General features: G+C 36.9%; 1 protein-coding gene across 7 annotated transcripts in view; it reads left to right on the top strand.

Annotated features, from left to right (window-relative positions):
- Positions 1 to 23,137, top strand: part of PHF8 (PHD finger protein 8) — a 101,487-nt gene that overhangs the window by 61,503 nt on the left and 16,847 nt on the right. For all 7 annotated transcript variants that reach the window (XM_043458492.1, XM_043458490.1, XM_043458493.1 and 4 more), the window contains 5 exons: positions 3,554 to 3,732; positions 4,022 to 4,107; positions 4,589 to 4,722; positions 5,326 to 5,639; positions 21,023 to 21,118. In XM_043458492.1, coding sequence (XP_043314427.1) covers positions 3,554 to 3,732; positions 4,022 to 4,107; positions 4,589 to 4,722; positions 5,326 to 5,639; positions 21,023 to 21,118 — 809 coding nt within the window. The remainder of the gene's footprint in view (positions 1 to 3,553; positions 3,733 to 4,021; positions 4,108 to 4,588; positions 4,723 to 5,325; positions 5,640 to 21,022; positions 21,119 to 23,137) is intronic.

The raw sequence follows: 23,137 nt of genomic DNA, 5'->3' as shown, positions 1-23,137 counted from the left end.
GACACACAGGCTCCAGAGCGCATGGGCTCAGTAGTTGTGGCATGTGGTCTTAGTGGCTTTGTGGCATGTAGAATCTTAGTTTCTGATCAGGGATTGAATTCCCTGCATTGCAAGGTGGATTGTTAACCACTGGGCAACCAGGATGTCCCTTGCCTTTATTTTTAATTTAACTTTTTAGAAGAGGTTTAAAATTTATGCAGTTTAAAATTCAAAAAGTGTGAAAGAATACATAGGAAAAAATTTTGCTCCCACCCTTCTCTGTTCTCCAGTTTTCCTCTGCATACATGGAACACCAGTGTCAGTGCTTTCCTTCCAGAGATGTTTATACACATTCACACAAATAAATATATCAATATTTGTTACATATTTTACGCTTGTCACACCAAACTTGTAACAGTAAGTTATCTCTGGAAAGTAGGATAGGGGAGGCAAGAGAGGAAATTTTCACTTCAAGTATTTGAATTTTGTACAGTGAGTATATATTAGTTTTCTCAGAATAATTTTTAGCAGACTGTTTTCTAAAAGAATAAAAGCACATCTTGACAAAAAGCTTGGGCTTGGGAATCAGACAATTCCAAATTTGAATTCCAGCTCTGACACATATTCCCTATGGCAAGCTAATTAACATATCTGCATCTCTCTATCTTCATTTTATCTGTTCTATAGATAAAACTTATCTTAGGGTTGTTGGAGGACTAAATGAAGTAATATATGTAAAGTGCTTATTGCAGGTCCTGGCACATAGTAAATGTTTAATAAATGGTTGATTTTATAAATGTAATAATGAAGTTGAAAATGAAAGATGACAGTGGTGGTGATGATGATGATAGTTGTGGGTATGGCCAGAAGCTAACTAGGTTGTCAGAAATCCTCAAACATGTAGGGAGGCAGAGGAAGATGGTAAAAGTTATTTTCTGGACACTCAGAACACCAGACAGGAGCAGTCAAGAGCTAAGTATAGAGTATGAACAGTGTAGGAACACAAGGGAAAAGGATACCTTACAGCCTTTTTGTAGGAAACGATTGTTTTCAGATCTCAAGGGTGAGTATAGTAAGTCTACCTGGCTGGGAAATACAGGAAAAGTGGTGTGAAGGCAGGGCAGATTCTGAAAGCAACAGAACTATCTTTGTGATTTGAAAATGTAGTTACTGAAGAATAAGATAGACTGAGCATTGCCTTTGTCTAGAACCTATGGTTGGTCTGCTGGGGAAGAGAAAGTTGAAAGTCCTGAGGTTCCAGCCTGTAATGGTTATTAAGGACATGAGACGTTTTCCCTTTCCTCATCAGTCTTCCTTGTGCTGCTTCTAGTACTTCCTTCCACCTACTAGAGGCTGCTGCTAAGTGAACCTAGGGAGTCAAGGTACAGTAATATTTACAGACGATATGATACTTATTATGTCTGATCTTTTCTCCAGAATAGTGCCATGTTTTGTGGGGGCTGAGGTGCAAATGAAACAAGATTGGCTGTATGTTGATAATTACTGAAACTTAACTGGGTCCTAGATACATGGGAGTTTTTAATATTTTGTATATGTTTGACATTTTTCATAATTAGAAGTTAATAAAAGATCAAGGTTGAATAGCTACCATTTATTGAGCACCTGCTCTGTGTCAGACTCTATGTTAGCAATCTACATATATTATTTAGGCCTTACAACAACCATTAGGGGTAAGTGTTGTTATCCCTATTTTACTAATGTGGGAAAGTGAGACCCAGAGAACTAAAAGATTAGCTACCATTGGGCCACTTGTTATATGTCAGTCTCTACATTAGCTCATTAATCCTCCCAGCAACCCTTTGAGGTAGAAAACAGCTAATTCACTAAAAGCCAGTTCACCAAATGACTATTTGTTGAATGTATACTCACTTAGCAAAAACTTGTTTCTCTTGACTTGTAAGGCTTATTTGAGCAGTTTGTACTGGTTAACATTGTTTACCATGTTTGGTAGAATTATTAAGATTTAAGCTACTTTTGAGTTCTTTCTGCTTTATATATTTTAACACGTTTTTTGAGATATAATTTACATATCATACAACTAACCTTTTTTAAGTGTATAATTAAATGACTCTTAGTAAACTTAAAGAATATGCAACTGTCACCACAGTCCAATTTTGAAACATTTCTATCACATCAAATAGATCACTCATATCCACTTACATTCAGTCCTGGTTTTCTTCCCCAGAGCCAGGCAACCACTAATCTTCTTTCTATCACTATGAATTTGCCTTTTTAGATACTTCATATAAATAGAAGTCATTTAGTTCCTATGTAAATGTAGTCTCTTGTGTCTCGCTTCTTTCACTTAACATGTTTCTAAAGTTCATCCATGAGGTAGAATGTATCATTAATTGATTCCTTTTTATTGCTAAATAGTATTTCACTGTGTGAATCTACCACATTTACTTTATCGGTTCTCTAGTTGATGGTCATTTGGATTGGTTATACTTTTTGACTGTTATGAATAATGGTGCTTTTGAGCATTTGTTTGCTAGTTTTTGTGTGGACATGTTTTTGTTTCTCACTTAGGAATAAAATTTAGGGTCATTTGGTAACTCTGTTTAGCTTTTTAAGTAACTGCCAAAATTTATCCCAAAGTATCTACCATTTTACACCCTCACCAGCAATTACGAGTTTTTCCATATATTGGCTAATGCTTGTTATTGCCCATCTTTTTTATTATAGCCATTCTGATGGATGTAAAGTGGTATTTTATTGAGGTTTTAATTTGCATTTCCCTAACGACTAATGATGTTGAGCATCTTTTGGTGTGATTATTGGACATTTATGTATCAACTTTAGAGAAATGTCTGTTCAGATCTTTTGCTTACTTTCTAATTCGTTTTGTTTGTCTTTGTTGTGTTCTAAGAGTTATCTAAATATTCTGGATACACATCCTTTTCTAGATAAATAATTTACAAATATTTTCTCCCAGTCTGTGGCTGATCTTTTCTTTTTCTTATGGTATCTTTTGAAGCACAAATGTTTTGAATTTTACCTAATCCCAGGCCACAAGATATTTTCCTACATTTTCTTCTAGAAGTTTTATAGTTTTAGCTTTTACATTTAGATATATGATCCATTTTTAGTTAATTTTTGTGTGTGATATAAGGTAAGAGTTCACATTCATTTTTTTGCATGTGATATCCACTTATTTCAGCATCATTTGTTAAAAAGACTATTCTTTCTCCACTGAATTGCCTAAGCACCTTTGTCAGAAATCAGTTGACTGTAAATTTAAGGATTTAGGCCTAGATTCACAGTTCTGTTCCATTCATTCTTATCCTTAAGTCAATATCATACTACCTTGATTACTGTAGCTTTATAGTAAATTTTGAAGTTGAGTAGTATAAGTCCTCCAACTTTGTTCTTTTTTGAAATTGTTTTGGCCATGTACATATCCTTTGTATGCTCATATACATTTTAGTATCAGTTTATTAATCTCCACAAAACTAGATGGATTAGATAGGATTGCATTGACGCTATAGATCAATTTGGAGAGAATTGCCTTTGTGTGAGACTGTTTTTATGTTCTCCTTCACTCTCTCTCCAGTACCAAGAGGGTGAAGAGCTTATCCAAGTCTCGGCGAGCGAAGATCGCAAAGAAGGCAGACAAGGCTAGGCTGGTGTCAGAACAGGTGATGGAGGATGAACTGGACTTGGATTCAGATGATGAACTGCAGATTGATGAGAGACTGGGAAAGGAGAAGGCGACCCTGATAATAAGACCAAGTGTGTACTTGTTCTTTTTCTTTCTTGCCCTGCCCATTTCAGTTTGGTTTTGGTCCCTTCAGTAGACTCAAGACCTTAGGCCTGAGCTTGTTGGCTTTCGGATTTACCAGCTCTGTAGGCTTTCTTTGCTCTGGAGATTAATTTATAAACTAATTCCTAACCTCTTTAAATTACTTATCTGTGGTCATTACTTTCAGGAAAATTATAATAGTTTTATTCTCTTTCTCCTGGGTATTTGGCTCAGATGCTAACCTTAGCTTCATGGTAAGTACATTCTATTGCTTTCTAGAATTTCCCCGAAAGCTGCCTCGTGCGAAGCCTTGCTCTGACCCCAATCGAGTTCGTGAACCAGGAGAAGTTGAGTTTGACATTGAGGTAGGAGCCTTCCCTGTTTCTTATCTTCTGCTTGTTCTGGTTACAAAACCAGAATATGGTTTGTCATTTTAGTTGAGGTTGGGGGAGACATCCTATGCATTCAGTTCCTAAAATATTTATAAAGTGAAAGATTGTGTGCTAAGTGCTCCTGAACATATAAATGGAAGATTATACTTTAGTTGAAATATTTAAAAAATCTTTAATATAAAGTAGAATAAAAGGCAGTGTGATGTAGTAGAAAGAGTATCTGGTTTGGAATATCCAATTGTGACTTTACATACATATTTAACTTCACTGAACCTTAGTTTCCTTATCTGTAAAATGGGAGTTAGTACTTGCCTCACAAAGATGCTTCAGAGACTAAGATGAAAAAACAAATATTCTGCTTAGTACTTGGTAGATACTTGGTGCTCAGAATATATTAGTGTCCACTGTATATTAGGGCCTGGGCAGCTGAGGTGATATCCTTTTTCTCCAACAGGAGGACTATACAACAGATGAGGACCTTGTAGAAGGGGTCGAAGGCAAGCTTGGAAATGGGAGTGGAGCCGGTGGAATTCTTGATCTGCTCAAGGCCAGCAGGCAGGTGGGGGGACCTGACTATGCTGCCCTCACGTGAGTACTGGCTTTGTTCTCCCCTTTCTAGGTGATCAGACAACACACACCCCCACCTGCCACCTTTGGCTAGGTCAGCCAATCAGTAGATATTAATTGAGTTATTTAAAGGGACAAAGAATTATCTAGGGCATTTGGGCTGAAAGAATAAAGTAGACATGAAATGTGTCCCAAGATATTTAAGATCTGATTTAGAAAGGATGTACAGCCTTCAAGGGCAATGAGTTTGGGGTTCTTTGGAAGTCAGAAGAGGCATGGAAGGAGAGCTGGGCCTTTTCTGGATCTCGTTTTTTTTTTCTTTAAAAAAAAAGAAAGAATGCGGCATATGTGAATAGGAAGGGAGGTGCACCCTTGTTCTTGCCACCTTGGCTGCTGTCTATGGAGAGACTTCAGTCAAGAAGGACTGGCCTTTTTATGGAAATAGTCTTTGATACTATTTTGATCTTTAGTTTGCTTTCTAGTTTTTCATTTGGGATGATTCTCTCCTGCTTGTTCCCACCTTGACCCAGGCAGCTCTTGTCCCTCCTCCCTGACTATTCTGGTGACTAGTTTGCTCTGACAAGTAGAGAAACTCCTTCAGCATTTCTCCTCTGTCCCTTACAGCGAGGCTCCTGCCTCTCCCAGCACTCAGGAGGCTATCCAGGGCATGCTGTGCATGGCCAACCTGCAGTCCTCATCATCCTCACCAGCTACCTCCAGCCTGCAGGCCTGGTGGACCGGGGGGCAGGACCGAAGCAGCACGAGCTCCAGCAGTGGGCTGGGCACAGTGTCTAGCAGTCCTGCTTCCCAGCGCACCCCAGGGAAGCGGCCCATCAAGCGGCCAGCCTACTGGAAAACTGAAAGCGAGGAGGAGGAGGAGAACGCCAGTCTTGATGAACAGGACAGCTTGGGAGCATGCTTCAAGGATGCAGAGTATAGTAAGGGCAGCTGAGCACTGGAGTCAAGGCCAGGAGGGCTCCCCCTAGCCCCAATCTCAATCCCAAATCCAGTCCAGGACAGTCTGTAGTGAGCAAAGGCCTGGCCATAAGCCTGATACTCAATTTCTCTGTGCTGTATTTTTTTAATCTGTAAAATGGGAGTATCTCACAAGTTGATGTACAGACTACCTGGCACAGTGTCTTGCTTATGGGAGGCCCTCAAAAAATGATAGCTATTATAGGGGCTTCCCTGGTGGTTCAGTGGTTAAGGCTCCATGCTCCCAATGCAGGGGGCCTGAGTTCAATCCCTGGTCAGGGAGCTAGAGCTTGCCTGCCACAATAAAGATCCAGTGCAGCCAAATTTAAATAAATAAATTTTTTAAATAGTAGCTATTATCCATTTTTAGCATTGTCCAGTTGTCAGTGCAGGTGACTCTTTTTTCCCTCTTGCCTATTATACTTCTGTTTGTTATTGTTTAGTTGCTCAGTCATGTCCAACTCTTTGCAGCCCCATGGACTGTAGCCTGCCAGGCTTCCCTGTCTATGGGATTTCCCAGGCAAGAATACTGGAGTGGGTTTCCATTTCCTTTTCCAGCAGACTTTTCCTGATCCAGGGATCGAATCCGTTATCTCTTACATTGGCAGATGGATTCTTTATCACTGAGCCACAAGGGAAGCCCCTTTACTTCCATTACCTGTATCATTTGTGTTATGTGTTGTTCAGTTCATCTCTTGCAAAGGTACATGATGACTTTTTAGTGGGTTTTTCACATTTAATAGATGACTCCTTTTTTAAACTAAAATGTATTGAGTATGCAGTGTATAAAGCACTTTTTTTTATAGTGCAACTGAGTTGTAGGTTTTCGTTTTAACATTATTTTAAAAAGTAATCCTCGTTGACCAAAATTAGGACAGAGAAAGCAAAAATTCCCTTTGACTAACATTCTTCCCTCTCTGAGGAAGTTATCCAAAGGTAACCTTTATTATCAGTTTGAAGTATACCTTTTAATTTTTTGTGTTTATGCCCATTTGTAGACGTAAATAGAGGTATAGTTTTGTTTTGTGTGTATGTGGTTCTACAACTTGCTTGGATTTCTTTCAACATCAGTACGTAGAGGTTTACTTCATCAATGCATTGAGATCTACCTGCTGCATAGTAGTCTGAAGCATAGGTGTACCATCATATGTTTACCTGTCCCCTACAGGTTAACATTTAGGTTGTTTCTAATTTTTAGTGTTATGAAAATTCTTGTAAATAACCTTTTGTTTTCATGTGCCAGTTAGCATTTCTCTAAGGTAGCTAGACCTGCTGAGTTGAAAGGTATATACAAAATAAATGTTAATGGTGCTGAATTCCCTCCACAAGTGTCAGTATATGAGCAGTGTATGAGAAATACCTGTTTCCCTACAGCCTTACTAACAGTGGATGTTATCAGCCTTTTTAATTTTTGCCATTCTGATGGCAAAAACTGGTGTCACAGTTTTTTTATATCTTTATTGACTTCTCCTTATTCCTTTCCTGTGAATTAATTATTCAGTTATTCACTTATTTTTAGAATGTTAGTTTTTCTTATTGATTTATAAGAATTCTTTATATATTCTCAATTTGTTGAAGTGTTTTTTATATATTCTGCAAATGTTGAAAAATATTTTCTTTTAGTCTGTTGCTTGTATTTTAATTTTACTTATGGTATCTTAGTGTGTAGTAGATTTCAGTTTTTACATAGTCGTCTTAATTAACTATTTTTATTTTGTGTTTTGGTAAGAAAATTTCTTATATTTTCACCTAAAAAATATATAGAAGTTAAAATTTTAGTCTTTTTCTGGAATTAAGTTTTATGAATTGTGAGAGGTAAGAATCTAATTTATTATTTTCCACATGGATAGTCATTTGCCCCAATACCATTTATTGACTTGTTCATCAATTATCCCCTAATTTGAAGCTCTTCTTCTGTCTTAAACTAAATTTCCTTATATGTGTGGATTTCTTTCTTTTTTTCCTTAGGGGATGGGGTGCTGAGTGGCTTGTGGGATCCTAGTTCCCTGCAGGGATTGAACCCATACCCTCATCAGTAAAAGCACAGAGTCCTAACCACTGGACTCCAAGGAATTCCCTGAATTTGCTTTTCTGCTCTATTCCTAAATAGCTATATTACTTTGGGCAAGCTAATTAACTTCTCTGTGATAATAGTACTTACCTCTTAGATTGTTGTGAGGAATAAATGAATTATACATAAAGCAATTAGAACATTGCCTAGCACATAATAAGTGCTATGTGTTAGATATTATTAATAATACTCTGTTCCATAAAACCGATTTGTCCATTCCTGTGGCACTACCTCATAGGTTAGTTACTACAGGCCTTGTGTCTGGTAGGGCAAATCCCCTCTGCAGAACTTGCTTTGGAGAACAAGGATGTTCAGCAAGTCCATTATTTATTTCTGTGTTGAACTGTGATTGGTCTTAATTTGTTGCCAAGTTTCCCTAGCTACTCAATCTACCTTTAGCAATCACATTGACCTATAGGATTAGGGTTAGGGAAAGTAACCTTAATAAGTTAGGGTTAGGGGAACTAACCTTAATAAGATTACCTTAAGTAATCCTTGCCCAGTTTGAGCCCATTTGCATTTGCACCCAGTATTGTACTGGGTAATCAGTGGATCCTTTGTAGCCTTAAAACTCTGCCTGGGCTTCTTTTAGAAGTAGGTTCTTGAGGGTATTTGCTCAAGATAAATAGCAACTTTATTAAATTAAAATCTGATCTAGAGCCTAGTCATCAGCAGTCTTTGTTGTTGTTTTTAGACACAGGGAGAAGTGTCTTCACAACTTCTTCATGTGCACTTTCCACCATCCTCCTCGCCCACTGGAGCTTAATTTTGCAGAAAACAAAGCCACCATTTGCCCTTCCTGATAGGAGGCACTATTGCAGGATTTTTAGCTTTTACATGTAGATCTTCATATATAGGTTTTCTCTGAAATGTGAGAATACTTACCACTGATTGGTTAAAAACAACATGCCAGGGAAAATTGCTTTTGAACCAGTGCAACTTCTGGATGACATTGCTGTCATTCTGCCATTTACCTTTGAATAGTCACAAAACAGGCCATCTTGTCCTTTTGTCTTCAAACATGGTCTGTCTCTATTCAGGCTTTCTTGTATATCTCTTCTTCAGTTTATTACTTTGTATTTTATTTTATAGTTTGGTTCCCATTGAAAATGGCACTTTTTATCTATCATATTTTCCAATTGGCTCTTGCTAGTATGCAGGAAAATAGTTGATTTTTCTATATTGTTCCTGTGTTGCCTTACTATTCCTCTTGTTAGTTCTGTTAGTTTTTCAGGTAATTGTCTTGGGCTCTTGAAGTAGGTGATCTATGTCCTCTATCTTAGTTTGCTAGGGCTGTCATAACAAAATACCACAGACTGGATCGCTTGAAGTGAAGTGAAAATCGCTCACTCATGTCCAAATCTTTGCAGTCCCATGGACTGTAGCCTGTCAGGCTCCTCTCTCCATGGAATTCTCCAGGCAAGAATACTGGACTGGGTAGCCATTCCCTTCTCCAGGAAATCTTCCCAACCCAGGGATTGAACCTAGGTCTCCCACATTGCAGGTGGATTCTTTACCATCTGAGCCAACAAGGAAGCCCAAGAATACTGGAGTAGGTAGCCTATCCCTTCTCCAGGAGATCTTCCTGACCCAAGAATCGAACCACGGTCTCCTGCATTACAGGTGGATTCTTTACCAGCTGAGCTACCAGGGAAGCCCACAGAACAATAGAAATTATTCTTTTTCACAGTTCTAGAGGCTAGAAGTCCAAGATCAAATTATTAGCAGAGTTGCTTTCTCCTGAGGACTCACCTTGGCTTGCAGATGATCTCCCTCTTGCTACATTTTCACGTGGTCATCCCCTGTGCATACGGGCTCATGTTGTCCCTCTGTATATCCCAATCTCTTCTTAAAAAGGACCAGTCAGATTGGGTAAGGGCCCACCGTAGTGGCCTCATTTTAATCTAATTATCTCTTTCGAAGCTTTATCTCCAAATACAGTCATACTCTGAAGTACTAGGAGTTAGGAATTCAACATATGAATTTTGGAGGGAGGACACAGTTATCCCATAACACGTCCTTTCTTTCTGGTATTCATACCTCTAGATTTTTCTAGTTTTATTACAGGTGGTGGGGACATCCTTATGTTGTTTCTGACTTTACAGGTAATGTTGCCAGTGTTTGTCCAATCAATATATAGGGCTCTGTAGGTCTCTGGTAGACTACTGTCATGAAGTTCAGGGGAGTCTCTACAGTTTGAGAGGTTTTTGTTTGTTTTAAAATCTGGAGTGGAATTAGGTTTTATCAGATTTGGGGGGACATCTTTTCATATAAACACATAGTTTTTCTCTTAATTTGCTAATAGTGATTTACATTAATAGAATGATTTAGAAATGATATTTCTGTCTTAAAATTAGCTATATTTGGGGCTTCCCAGGTGGTGCTAGTAGTAAAGAACCCACCTGCCAATGCAAGAGACAAAAGAGACCCAGGTTCAGTCCCTGGGTCAGGAAGATTCCCTGGAGGAGGGCATGGCAACCCACTCTAGTATTCTTGCTTGGAGAATCCCATGGACAGTGGAGCCTGTCAGGCTACAGCCCATAGGATAGCAAAGAGTTGGACATGACTGAAGCAACTTCACACACAATTTCTGGTTTTATTTTATTCCTTTTTCTTAATGTACTTTGTACAACATCTTGAGTTGAAAGCTCTGTTCATGTATTTTCAGTCTGTGTTCCCTTTTGATAAAATATTCTTTAAATTTTACTTTTTAAATTAGCATTTAAGTAAAATTGGCTTTGTTGATATACACATGCTTAGATTCTTGTAACCACCACGATCACCACTACTACCACAATGAGTAGAACATAACCCCTCCAAAGTCCCTTATGTTATCCCTTAGTAGTCATGCCCTCTCTCTACCCCTAACTCCTGGCAACCACTGTTCTCCATCACTGTGATTTTGCCTTTGCCAGAATGTCATATAAAGGAATTATATAGTATGTAATATTTTGAGACTGACCTTTTTTACTTAGCATAATGCCTTTAAGATTCATCCATGTTGTCGCATATTGATAGCTTGTTCTTTTTTTATTGAAGATTTGTATGGCTCTACCACAGTTTCATTTTGTTATTTTGGGTGAGCCATGTGGCATGCAGGATCTTAGTTCCTTGACCAGGGATCAAACCCCTGCCCCCTGCAGTGGAAGCACAGAGTCCTAACCACTGGACTGCCAGGGAAATTCCTCTACCACAGTTTCTTTATCAGTTTACCCATTGAAGGACACTGGATTGTTTACAGCTTTGGGTAATTATGAATTGGGCTGCTGTAAACATTTGTTGCAGGCTTTTGTGTGAACATGTTTCCCTAGGGTAAATACCCAGCAATGGGATTCCTGAACAGTGTGGGCAATAGATGCTTTAACTTTATTGGAAACTGCCAAACTGTTTTCCAGTGATTGTGCCATTTTACATCCCCACCAGCAATATGTGAGAGTTCCAGTTGTTCCGCATACTCATCAGCACTCAGTATTGTTAGTACACTTATTTTAGTCATCCTAATAAGTGTGTGGTGATATCTCATTTTGTCGCTCATCTAATGGCTGATTATGTTGAACATCTTTTCATGCATTTATTTGCTACTCATATACTCTTTTTTGAAATGTCTTTAAACAGACACTTGGAACAACTACTGCCTTTTAAAAAATTAGGTTGTTTAACTGTTGAGCTTTGAAAGTTCTTTATATAGTCTGGATTCAAGTCGTCAGGTATGTGATTTGCAAATATTTTCTCCCACTCTGTGGCTTGTATTTCATTCTCTTATGACTTTCTTAGACACATTCACATTCTAAAAAGTCTAGTTTATCAGTTTTATCTTTCATGGCTTATGCTTTTATTTAACAACTCTTTCTATAAACTCAGGTTGCAGTTTTCTCCTTTTTTAACCTAACAACTGTATGGTTTTAGGTTTTGCATTTCTGTGTTCCATTTTGACTAAATTTTCACATAACGTATGACGTTTAGGTTAGGTGAACCTTTTTTTGGCATATGGATATCCACTTGTTTCAACACCATTTCTTGAAAAGATGATTTTTGTTTTTTATTTTTCTATTGACTTGCGTTTGTACCTTTGTCAAAAGTGGAATGACCATATTTGTGTGGTTCTGTCTCTGATTTGTTCTTTTCCATTGATCTTTGTTATCAATCCCTTTGTTAAAACCTCACTGTCTTGATTGCTGAAGCTTTATAGTAATTCTTTTTTTTTTTAAGATTTATTTATTTTTGGCTGCACTGGGTCTTCGTTGCTGTATACAGGCTTTCTCTAATTGTGGAGATTTGGGTCTATTCTTCATTGTGGTGTGCTGGCTTCTCATTGAGGTGGCTTCTCTTGTTGCAAAGCACTGGCTCTAGGAGCGCGGGCTTCAATAGTTGTGGCACCTGGGCTTAGTTGCTCCGCAGCCTGTGGGATCTTCCCTGACCAGGGGTGGAACCTGTGTCCCCTGCATTGGTGGGCAGATTCTTAACCACTAGACCACCAGGGAAGCCCTATAGTAATTCTTAAAATCAAGTAATACGACATCTTCAATTTTGTCTTTCCATAAAATTTAAGAGTCAGTTTGTCTGAGTCTACAACAATTTCTGCTAGGATTTTGGTTGGAATTATGTTAACTATATAGATCAATTCAGAGAGAATTGTGATCTTTATTTTTTATCAAGGTGAAATATATAGCTAAACATATATATATATAATTAAACATAAAATATATAATTATAAACATTTTAAAGTTTACAATTCAGTGATATTTAGTGCATTCACAGTGTGGTGCAACCACAGCCTCTCTCTGTTTCCAATATATTTTCGTGGCCTCAGAAAAATACCCTGGATCCATTAAATAATTGTGTCCCATGTCCCTACTCATCTCATCCCCTGGTAACCACTAATCTGCTTTCTGTCCATGTGGATTTGCCTATTAGGGATATATCATATAGTATATGATCTTTTATGTCTGGCTTCTTTCACTTACCATAATGTTTTTAAGGTTTATCCAAGTTATAGGACATATCAGTGTTTTGTTCCTTTTTATGGTTGAGTAGTATTTCATTGTATGGATATATACTACGTTTGTTTATCCATTCATCTTTAGGTAGGCATTTGGGTTATTTCCACCATTTGGCTGTTATGAATAACGCTGCTATAGATGTTTGTGTGCATGTTTCTGTGTGGACACATGTTTTCATTTCTTTTGGACATATACCCAGGAGTAGAATTACTCAGTCCTATGGTAATTCTGTGTTTAACTCTTTCAGGGACCACCGAAACATTTTACACAAGAACTGCAAGAGAATTGTCACCTTAGATATATTGAATCTTCTAATTTGTGTGCATGATATGTTCCTCCATATTTACTCTTTGAAAAATTTCAAAATGGTTCCTCATCCTTCACTATCTCCTGGAGTTTGCTGAGACTCATATCCATTGAATCGGTGATGCCATCCAACCATCTCATTCTCTGTCACCCCCTTCTTCTCCTGCCCTCAATCTTTCCCAGCATGAGGGTATTTTCCAATGAGTTGGTTCTTCACATCAAGTGTCTAAAGTATTGGAACTTCAGCTTCAGCATCAGCCCTTTCAGTGAATATTCAGGGTTGATTTCCTTTAGGATTGACTGGTTTGATCTCCTTGCAGTCCAAGGGACTCTCAAGAGTCTTCTCCAGCACAATTTGAAAGCATCAGTTCTTTGGTGCTCAGCCTTCTTAATGGTCCAACTCTCACATCCATACATGACTACTGGAAAAACCATAGCTTTGACTATTCAAACCTTTGTTGGCAAAGTGATGTCTCTGCTTTTTAATATGCTGTCTAGGTTTGTCATAGCTTCTTTTTTGATATATTCTTTGTATTTTTTTGTCTAGATGATTGTGATCATGTCATGTGCAAGTAGGGACAGTTTTATTCCTTTCTTTCCAATCTTTGTTTTCCTTCTTGCCTTTTTGTTCTGGCTAAGATTTTCAAGCACAATGTGGTGAGAGTGAACTTACACCCTTGCCTTGTTTCCAATTTAAGGGAGAAGTCATCTTTTCACTATTATGATGTTATCTGTATAGGTTATCAAGGTAAGGAAGTTCACTTCCATTCCTTTTTTGCTGAGTTTTTTTTTCAATGAATGGGTGTTGAATTTTTGTGTTTTTATTCCACCAATGTATATAATCATGTTGTTTTATTCCTTTAATCTGTTACTATCGTAGGTTACATTGATTGATTTTCAAATATCACAGAATTGAAATCACAGATAGACCTTAATTGCTAATGATCTATTATTCTTTTTACATATTATTGGATTTGATTTACTAGTATATCACTGAGGATTTTTGTGTCTTTGTTCATGAGGGATATTGGTCTATAATTTTTTTTCTTATATTTTAGTTTTGGTATCAGGGCAATCAGTGCTGGCCTCAAAGAATGAGTTGGGAAATGTTCCTCCTCTATTTTCTAGAAGAGATAATATAGAATTAGTGGGTTTTAAAAAACGTTTAGTAGAATTTTTGAGTGAAACCACCCAGGCCTAGGAATTTCTTTTCAGGTTTTAACTATGGATTTATTTTCTTTGGTAGATATAGAATTATTCAGATTTTCTATTTTGTCTTGGGTAAATTTTGATAGTTTGTGGTATTCAAGGAATTGGTCCATTTTAGCTAAGTTGTAGAACTTATGAGCATAGAGTTGTTTGTAGTTTTCCTCTATTATCCTTTTAGTGTCCATAAGGCCTTTAGTGATATTTTTAATTTGATGTTATTTTTTTTCATTTTTATTCTTAATGTTAGTAATTTGTATCTTTTATTGTCATTCTTGCTGTCATCTTATCAATTTGGTCTTTTCAAAGAACAGCTTTTGGTTTCACTTAAAATTTATTAAGATTTGGTTTTTTCACATGGGATTTAGTCTATCTTGATAATTTTGTGTTGTGAACTTGAGAGGAATGTGTATTCTGCTACTGTTGGGTTGAATATTCTATCAGTTTCAGTTTAATCATGTTGATTAGTGATAATCTATATCTTTGCTAATTTTTCATCTACTTATTTTCTTGATTCTGAAAGAGATGTGTTGAAGTCTCCAAGAATAATTGAGAATTTATCTGTTTACCCTTTTAGTTCCATCAGTTTTTGCTTTGTACAGTTGGAAGCTCTGATGTTAGGTGCATCCACATTTAAAGATTGCTATGTTTTCTTGTCTTGTTTACCATCTTTTCTATCCCTTTTCATCCCTGCTAATTTTCCTTGGTCTGAAGTTAGTTACTTTATACATTATTTATTTATAACTGAATATTTGTGCCTTTGACCACCTTCATCCAATTCCCCTACTCCTCACCTGCTGCCGCTGGTAACCACAAATCTGATCTCTTTTTCTATGACTTTGGGCTTTCTTTTTCAGGTTCCACATATAAGCAAGATCATATATTATTTGCCTTTCTCTATATGACTTATTTCACTTAGCATAATGCTCTTCAGTTCACACATGGTAGGATTTCCTTCTTTTTTTGGTTGAGTAGTATTCATTCATTTGTATGTGTATGTGTGTGTATCACATTTTCTTTATCCATTTGTCTATTGATGGACATTTAGGTTGTTTGATTGATTTTCTTATGTTGAACCACTCTTGTGTTCCTGGGATAAATCCCCCTTGGTCATAGCATGTAATCATTTTAATAGGCTGCTGAATTTGGTTTGCTAGTATTTTGTTGAGGATTTTTACATCAGTATTCATAAAGCATATTAATGTGTAGTTTCCCTTTCCTGTAGTATCTTTTTCTGGCTTTGGTATCAGGATCTCTTAGAATGAGTTAGCATGTGTTCTCTCCTCTTCTGTTTTTTGAAAGAGTTTGACAAGGGTTGATGTTAATTCTTCATTAAATGTCATGTATGGATGTGAAAGATGGACTATAAAGAAAGCTGAGCACTGAAGAATTGAAGCTTTTGAACTGTGGTGTTAGAGAAGACTCTTGAGAGTCCCTTGGACTGCAAGGAGATCCAACCTGTCAATTCTAAAGGAAATCAGTCCTGAATATTCATTGGAAGGACTGATGCTGAAGCTGACACTCCAATACTTTGGCCACCTGATGCCAAGAACCAACTCATTGGGAAAGACCCTGATGCTGGGAAAGATTGAAGGCGGGAGGAGAAGGGGATGACAGAGGATGAGATGGTTGGATGGCATCACTGATGCGATGGACATGAGTTTGAATAGGCTCCAGAAGTTGGTGATGGACAGGGAAGCCTGGTGTGCTGTAGTCCATAGGGTTGCAAAGAGTCAGACAGGACTGAGTGACTGAACTGAACTGAACTGAACTGAGAAACCACCAGTGAAACCATCAAATAACCTTAACTTTACTTTGTTGGAAGCCTTTTGATTTCTGATTCAATCTCTGTACTTAATATATGTGAGTTCAGATTTTCCACTTCTTCAGTCAGTTTAGGTGATTTGTGTGCTTCTAGGAATTTGTCATTTTGTATAGTATATCTAATTTGTTAGCATACAATTGTTCATAGTATTCTCTTATAATCCTTTTTATTTCTGTAAAGTTTGCAGTAATGTCCCCACTTTCATTTCTCATTTCAAGTATCGTTGTCTTCTCTTTCTTCTTCTTTGTTAGTCTAGCTAAATATTTGCATGTTTTGTTGATTATCTTTCAAGCAACCAAGTTTTGATTTTGTTGATTCTATTTTTCTTTTTTTATTTCAGTCATCTCTGCTCAGATCTTTATTATTTCCTTCCTTCTGTTAGCTTCAGATTTAGTTTGTTCTTTTTCTAGTTTCTTAAGTTGTAAAATTAGGTTACTGATTTGATATCTTTCTTCTTTTTTAATGTTGTAAGCATTTACACACATAAATGTCTCTCTGAGCACTGCTTTTGCTGCATCCTGTAAGTTTTGGTATGTTGTGTTTTGGTTTTCCTTCCTCTCAAAGTTTTTAAAAATCAACTTGTGATTTTTTCCTCTGATCTATTGATTTTTTTGGGTATATTGTTTAATTTTCACCAGTTTATAAATCTTCCAGTTCTGTTACTGATTCCTAGTTTTATTCTATTGTTTTTGGAGAACATACTTTATATGATTTCATTCTTTTAAATTATTGAGACTTGTAGGCTAAATTATGGTCTATCCTGGAGAATATTCCATGTATACTTGAGGAAAATGTATATTTTGCTGTTTTGGGGTAAAGTTTTCTGTATTTATTTGTTGGTTAGGTCTAGTTGGCTTATGGTATTGTTCAAGTATTCCGTTTCTTTTTTGATCTTCTACCTGGATGTCTTATTCACTATTGAAAGTAAGGTATTGAAGTTGCCAACTATTATTATAGAACTGTTTCTCCTTTCAAGTATGTCAATATTTGCTTTATATGTTCTTGGTTGAAAGACCTTTTTGTTACTATGTAATACCCTTCCTTATCTCCTGTAACAATTTTGTACTTAAATTCTATTTTGCCAGATATTAGTATAGCTACCCCTAGCTCTCTTTTTGGTTCCTGTTTGCATGGGATACCTTTTTCCATCCTTTCACTTTCAACCTAGTTGTTTCTTTGGACCTAATGTGAATCTCTCATATGTAGTATACAGTTGAATCCTGTTTTTGATCCATTCTATCTTTCTTTGCCTTTTGGAGGGTGAATTTTTTTATAATTTTATTTATTTATTGGCTGCAGTGGGTCTTTGTTGCTTTGTGTGGGCTTTTTCCAGTTGCAGTGAGTGGGAGGCTACTCTTCGTTGTGGTGTGTGGGCTTCTCATTGTGGTGGCTTATTTTGTTGCAGATCATGGGCTCTAGGCATGTGGGCTTCAGTAGTTGCAGCATGCAGGCTCAATAGCTGTGACTTGCAGGCTCAGTAGTTGCAGTGCACGGTCTGTGGTGCATGATCTTAGCCACTCTGCAGCATGTGGAATCTTTCCAGACCAGGGATCAAACCTGTGTCCCCTGCATTGGCAGGCAGATTCCTACCCAGTGTGCCACCAGAGAAGTCCTGAAGAGTGAGTTTAAACCATTTACAATTAAAGTGATTTCTGGTATGGAAGGACTTACCTATGCTATTTTGTTATTTGTTTCAATATGTCTTTATATTTTTTTGTTCCTCATTTCCTAAGTTACTGCTTTCTTTTATGTTTAATTGATATTTTGGGGTAGTATACCAAATTGACTCACTCAGTTCCTTTTTTATGCTTTTTAGTTTTCAAAAATGGTTACCCTGAGGATTACAGCTAACATTCTAACTTTATAACAATCTAGTTTGAATTAATACAATCCAGCTTCTATAGCATTCAAAGACTGTGCTTCTATACAGCTCTCCCACCCATGTATGTTATTTTTGTCACAAATTACATCTTTAAACATTGTGCTCCTTTTGACATAGATTTATGGTTACTGTTTTATACATTGGAATCTTAAATAATGTAGAAAAAAAGTGTTAGAAATCACAACTACAACAATACTGACTTTTATATTTACCTCTGTAGTTGCTTTTATTGATGTTTTTCTATACTCTCAAATGTCCTTTTATTTCACTCTGAAGGACGTTGTTTAGCATTTCTTAAATGGCAGATTTATTAATGGACTACCCCAGCCATTGTTTACTTGAGATGTCTTAATTTGCCTTCATTTTGGAAGAATTGTTTTTCCAGATATACTTTTGGTTGACAGTTTTTTCTTTCAGCACTTAAAATATATCATCCCACTGTCTTCTGGCCTCCATTGTTTCTGATGAGAAATTGGTTGTTTTATTGCGCTGTCTTGCTGCTTTCAAGATCCTCTTCTTTGTCTTTTTTTGATAAAGTAGTTCTATATTTTCTTCTTCCATATCTTTGTCTATTGACAGTTTAAATATAATGCATCTCAGTGTGACTATCTCAGATTATCCTACTTGGAATTTGTCGAGCTTCTTAGATGTATATTTTCATGTATTTCATAAAACTTGGCAAGTTTTTGGTCATTGTATCTTCATATAGTTGTTCTGCCTTTTTCATGCTTTCCTCTCCTTCTGACATTCCCATATGAATATGTTGGTTAAACTTGACAGTGTCCCAATGGTCCCTTTACCTCTGTTCATTTTTCTTTTTTCTTACTTTCTGCTCATCAGATTAGATAATTTTTTCTTCATGTTTGCTGAGTCTTTGCCTACTCAAAATCTGCTTTTGAATCCCTCTAGTGAGTTGTTTATTCAAGCCATTGTACTTTTCAACTCCAAAACTTCTATTTGGTTTCTTTTTATATTTTCTATTTCCTGATTGATAGTCTCTTTTTAAATTGAGACATGGTTATTTTGTTTATCATATTTAAGACAATTGATTTAGTCTTTGTGTATAGTAAGTCTAATGTCCAGGCTTACTCGTGGATAAGTTTTATCAATTTTTTTTTCTGTAAATGGGACATACTTTTCTGTTTCTCTGCATGCCTTATAAATTTTTTTGTTGAAACCTGGACATTTTGAATATTATAATGTGATAACTGGAAATCATACTTTCCTTTCTCCCTAGAGATTAACTGTTGTTGCTAATTATGAGCTACAGTTATCTATTTACTTAATGACTTTACAAACGATTTTTTGCAAATACTGTGTTCTTGTTGTGTGTGGTCACTGAAGTATCCATTTCATTGCCTCAGCAGTCAGCTGACGTTTCCTGAAAGTTTCTATAAGTGCCTTAATTTAGCAGGTGTTTTCTTTGTTAAGCATTCCTTTTGTTGTTGTAAGTTTTTGATTGGATTACAGAATCCCCCAAAAGTTTATTATATAAGTTTTTGACACCCTAATGGTTGCTTCACTGGAGGAACAACAGATCCTTGGAGCTCCTAAGTCCATCATTTTTGGAGGGGGCATCATTCCTCCCACCCTCATATTTTTAATATGTATATTTTAACTTGTGTTTTTTAAATGTCTGAAATTAATTATTATCTACATCTTATTTCATCTTGAATAAGACATGAACCTTAGAGTAGATTTCCTTTTGTATATTACTTTATACCTATTATCTCTCAGTCCTCAGAACTTTGCAAGGCAGATAGCATCTATTATTTCAATTTTATGGTTGAAGGTAGTGAGACTTACAGAAGTTCTCCTTGGCTACAAAACTAGTATGTCAGTCCAAATTTCAAAGTAATTGTCTGATCCTGAAACTCGAGGTCTTTCTACCATACCACACTTCTTCTTTCCTTTAGGTGGAAAAAACTTTTCAAACTCATTGAAATAATCGACCAACCCAACATTGACAGCCATTAGGCCAGTAGGGATGGAACCTTTGTCAAACAACTCTATTACTAGTAGTCTTTTCTTTCTAGGGACAATTAATAAAATTTTTTAAAAATTTAATGAGTCAGGAGGCAGAGGTTTTACTTCTTTGCTCAAGGAAGAAGGCCTGAAAAACAGACTCATTTTCCTACAGAGAGGCCCATCTGGAAGGAACTATGAGAGTGGATTCCTCTCTCTGATGAAGTAGAATTCTAGAGAAGTTTGAAACTGATCATTAGTAGGAATGGGAAAATTAGGAGGAAATTTTCACTAAGAAGAGATTTTCCCTCTCATTTTGCTTTTCTTTTAGGTTTAGTAGCAGTAGAGCTTAACCTCATCAGTAGGACCTTTCTAGACTTTCTTCCTATTAAATCATATAGATGTTGTATATATATGATAAAACTGGGTGTTTGTATGTATTTGTATAGGATAAAATATATGTGTGTGTGTTGTCATTCACATCATTCAATTCCAGTAATCTTATTCCCAGTTCAGCCTAAGTGGTCTTTTTGTTCCCTTTGCACGAATGTGTGAACCACTTCTTTTTCCATTAATTTAACAAACACTTACTGAGCAGCTACTCTGCATTGTGTTTGGCTCCCTTAGTTTAAAATCAGATAATACATATCCTTGCCCTCACAGTAAATTGGAGGTGGCAGATTTACTAATCATCTCTTAAATACTATATAACAACTCCAGTAGAGGTAGAGGTATACATATGGAGAGTTGAGGAGGCATCTGAAAGAGATTAAAAGAAGAGGGAAAGCTTATTTAGGACGTGAATCTAAAGCTGAATTTTATAGGGTCATTAATTCATGAAGTTACTGTTTAAATGGTTGTTGGGCGAGTGAAATCAAAGTTAGATGATGCTGGGAGAACATTTGCAGTCAGGGTGCACAAAGTAGAAAGACATGAAAAGTATGTGGCATATTCAGGAATTCCTACAGTTGAGTATGGATTAGGTAAAGGGTCCACATGTAGGGGAGTGGGAGGAGCCCAGGTAGGTATCATTCTGTTGTCACTATTCTGGATGAGATCTCAGTTTACCCTGCTTTTGCCTCTCACTGCAGTTTACCCTTCCCTGGAGTCTGATGATGATGACCCTGCTTTGAAATCTCGACACAAGAAAAAGAAGAATTCAGATGATGCTCCATGGAGTCCTAAAGGTGACCGGGTATTCTGTCCTTAAACTCTGTGGGGGCTGTTGGGGAGGAGATAGACTGGCTAGGTGGGACATTTAATATAGGAAGACACTCATTTGATGAGTGTCTGCTGTATGCCAGGTACCATGTTAGGTATTGGAACAAAAATGATCAATAAAAAACAAAGTTCATGCACTCAGATCAGCAAAGCCAGAGGTAATGGAGCATGTTGCTTTTGATATTATATGGCTTGAGATGAAAGGAGGAAGACCTTGAACAGAGTTCAGCAAGCAGTCAAAGGCTCCTGAGAACATTCAGCTACCATCATCCAAGCCCTTTGGTAATTATATTGTTGTCAAAGGAGGGAAATTCTGCTGACTGTTGAGCTCTGCAAGGCTCAAGGCTCCTTAGATTGTTACCTGTACTGGCTGAGAGTCCACCTCTGAGGAAGGAAGGAAAAATGATTGTTGAGTTGAATATGGAATTTAGAGGGTAATAAAACAATTTTATTCATCTCACTGGTTGGGTGGTTTTTCCAGTGGATGGTATGTCAGTTAGCCAAACCACTCAAAATTTAGTGTCTTACAACAATAGTTGATTGTTTCTCATGATTCTGTGCATTGGTTGAACTATTATTCTAGTTCTGGACCAGATTGCCTGGGGCTGGATGGTCTAAAAAGATCTCCCTCAGGTATCTGGGACCTAATTTGGGGTGGCTAGGGCCTTTCTCCATGGGGTCTTTCATCCACTAGGAGGATGTCAGCCGTAGCTTTTTCACATGGTAGGAGAAGGGTATCCAGGAGCAAGAGAGGATAAGCCCAATGTGCGAGCACTTTGCAAGCCTCTGCTGTGTTGTTTTCTATTGTCCTATTAGTCAAAGCAAGTTACATGGCCAAGATTTGATTCCAAAAGTGGAGAAGTAGATTCTATTTCTTGGGTGTGGGAGCTGTAGTGTCTTCCTTTGCATGCAATGACATGTGAACAAATTGAGAGCCATTATTGCAATAGTCTGCCATAGAGGGTACTGGCATTGCCATAGAGGGTACTGGATATTATCTTATCCGTGTGGTTTTCTAGGAAATAAAGGGCTTTCTGTCCCCACCCAGCCTTATTTGACCTTTCTGGTAGTTGCTTAGGATTGGGGGAGTGGGCAGGCAGGACAGTCCTGGGAAGTGTTCTCTTAGTGAGTCAGTCAGCAAATGTTTCTTTTTTTCTTCCTTCAGGCCTCTTTTATGATTTTATTTTCTCCTATACTTTCTGGCTTTTAGCATAATAGAAAATTTGGAAAATACAGTAAATCAAGGAAAGGATAAAGAAGAAATCACCCATGATTCTGCTACCCAGAAACAGCTATATTTCCTTCTAGTCTTTTTTTATGCATCTTTCTTTTTAGTGTTGAAAGCACAGTCATATATCCTGTTTTAAAATTTTTTTTGCCTTTTAGTCAAAATAATGTCTATATCTGGTAGCAAATAGTATAGAGGAGTTTAGGATGAAATACAATGGTCTGCCTCTGCTTTCCCTACTTCCAATCCCATGCTTGAGAGGCAACATTGTCATTTTCATTTTTCTGGTAGTTGAGTCCAAAACCCAAGATGATAGGGTTTATACTACCATTTCTTGATTTATTGTCTTAACCTCTATTTCTCCTTCCATTGGCTTTTGTCAGTCTCTCTTGATTACCTACTGTCTAAGATGTGTACATTAATGCTGCTATTCTTTATTTCTTCCTACAACCTTCTATAAGCTGTACATTTTTGTTTATATTGTCACGGTTGTTAACACTGTCTTGTAATTAATACTCCATGTTGACTAGAAGTTGACTGTAAAAGTTGAAAACAAGTAAATATATCTGGCCTTTTAAATATTACAGTGTAAACATATCCCTATGCCATTATTTATAAATAGTATTTTAATGGCTACAAAATATTCTATTCCATGAATATACCTAATTTACCTAACCTCTCTAATATGGAACATTTAGCCAATCGCCAAATTTTTACAACTAGTGATAACATTTGGAGTGAACATTTTTCTATGTAA

Source organism: Cervus canadensis, chromosome X (assembly GCF_019320065.1).
Source record: "Cervus canadensis isolate Bull #8, Minnesota chromosome X, ASM1932006v1, whole genome shotgun sequence".
Lineage (NCBI taxonomy): Eukaryota > Metazoa > Chordata > Mammalia > Artiodactyla > Cervidae > Cervus > Cervus canadensis.
The sequence above is the reverse complement of the archived record's forward strand: the minus strand, read 5'-3'. Positions and strand labels throughout refer to the sequence as shown.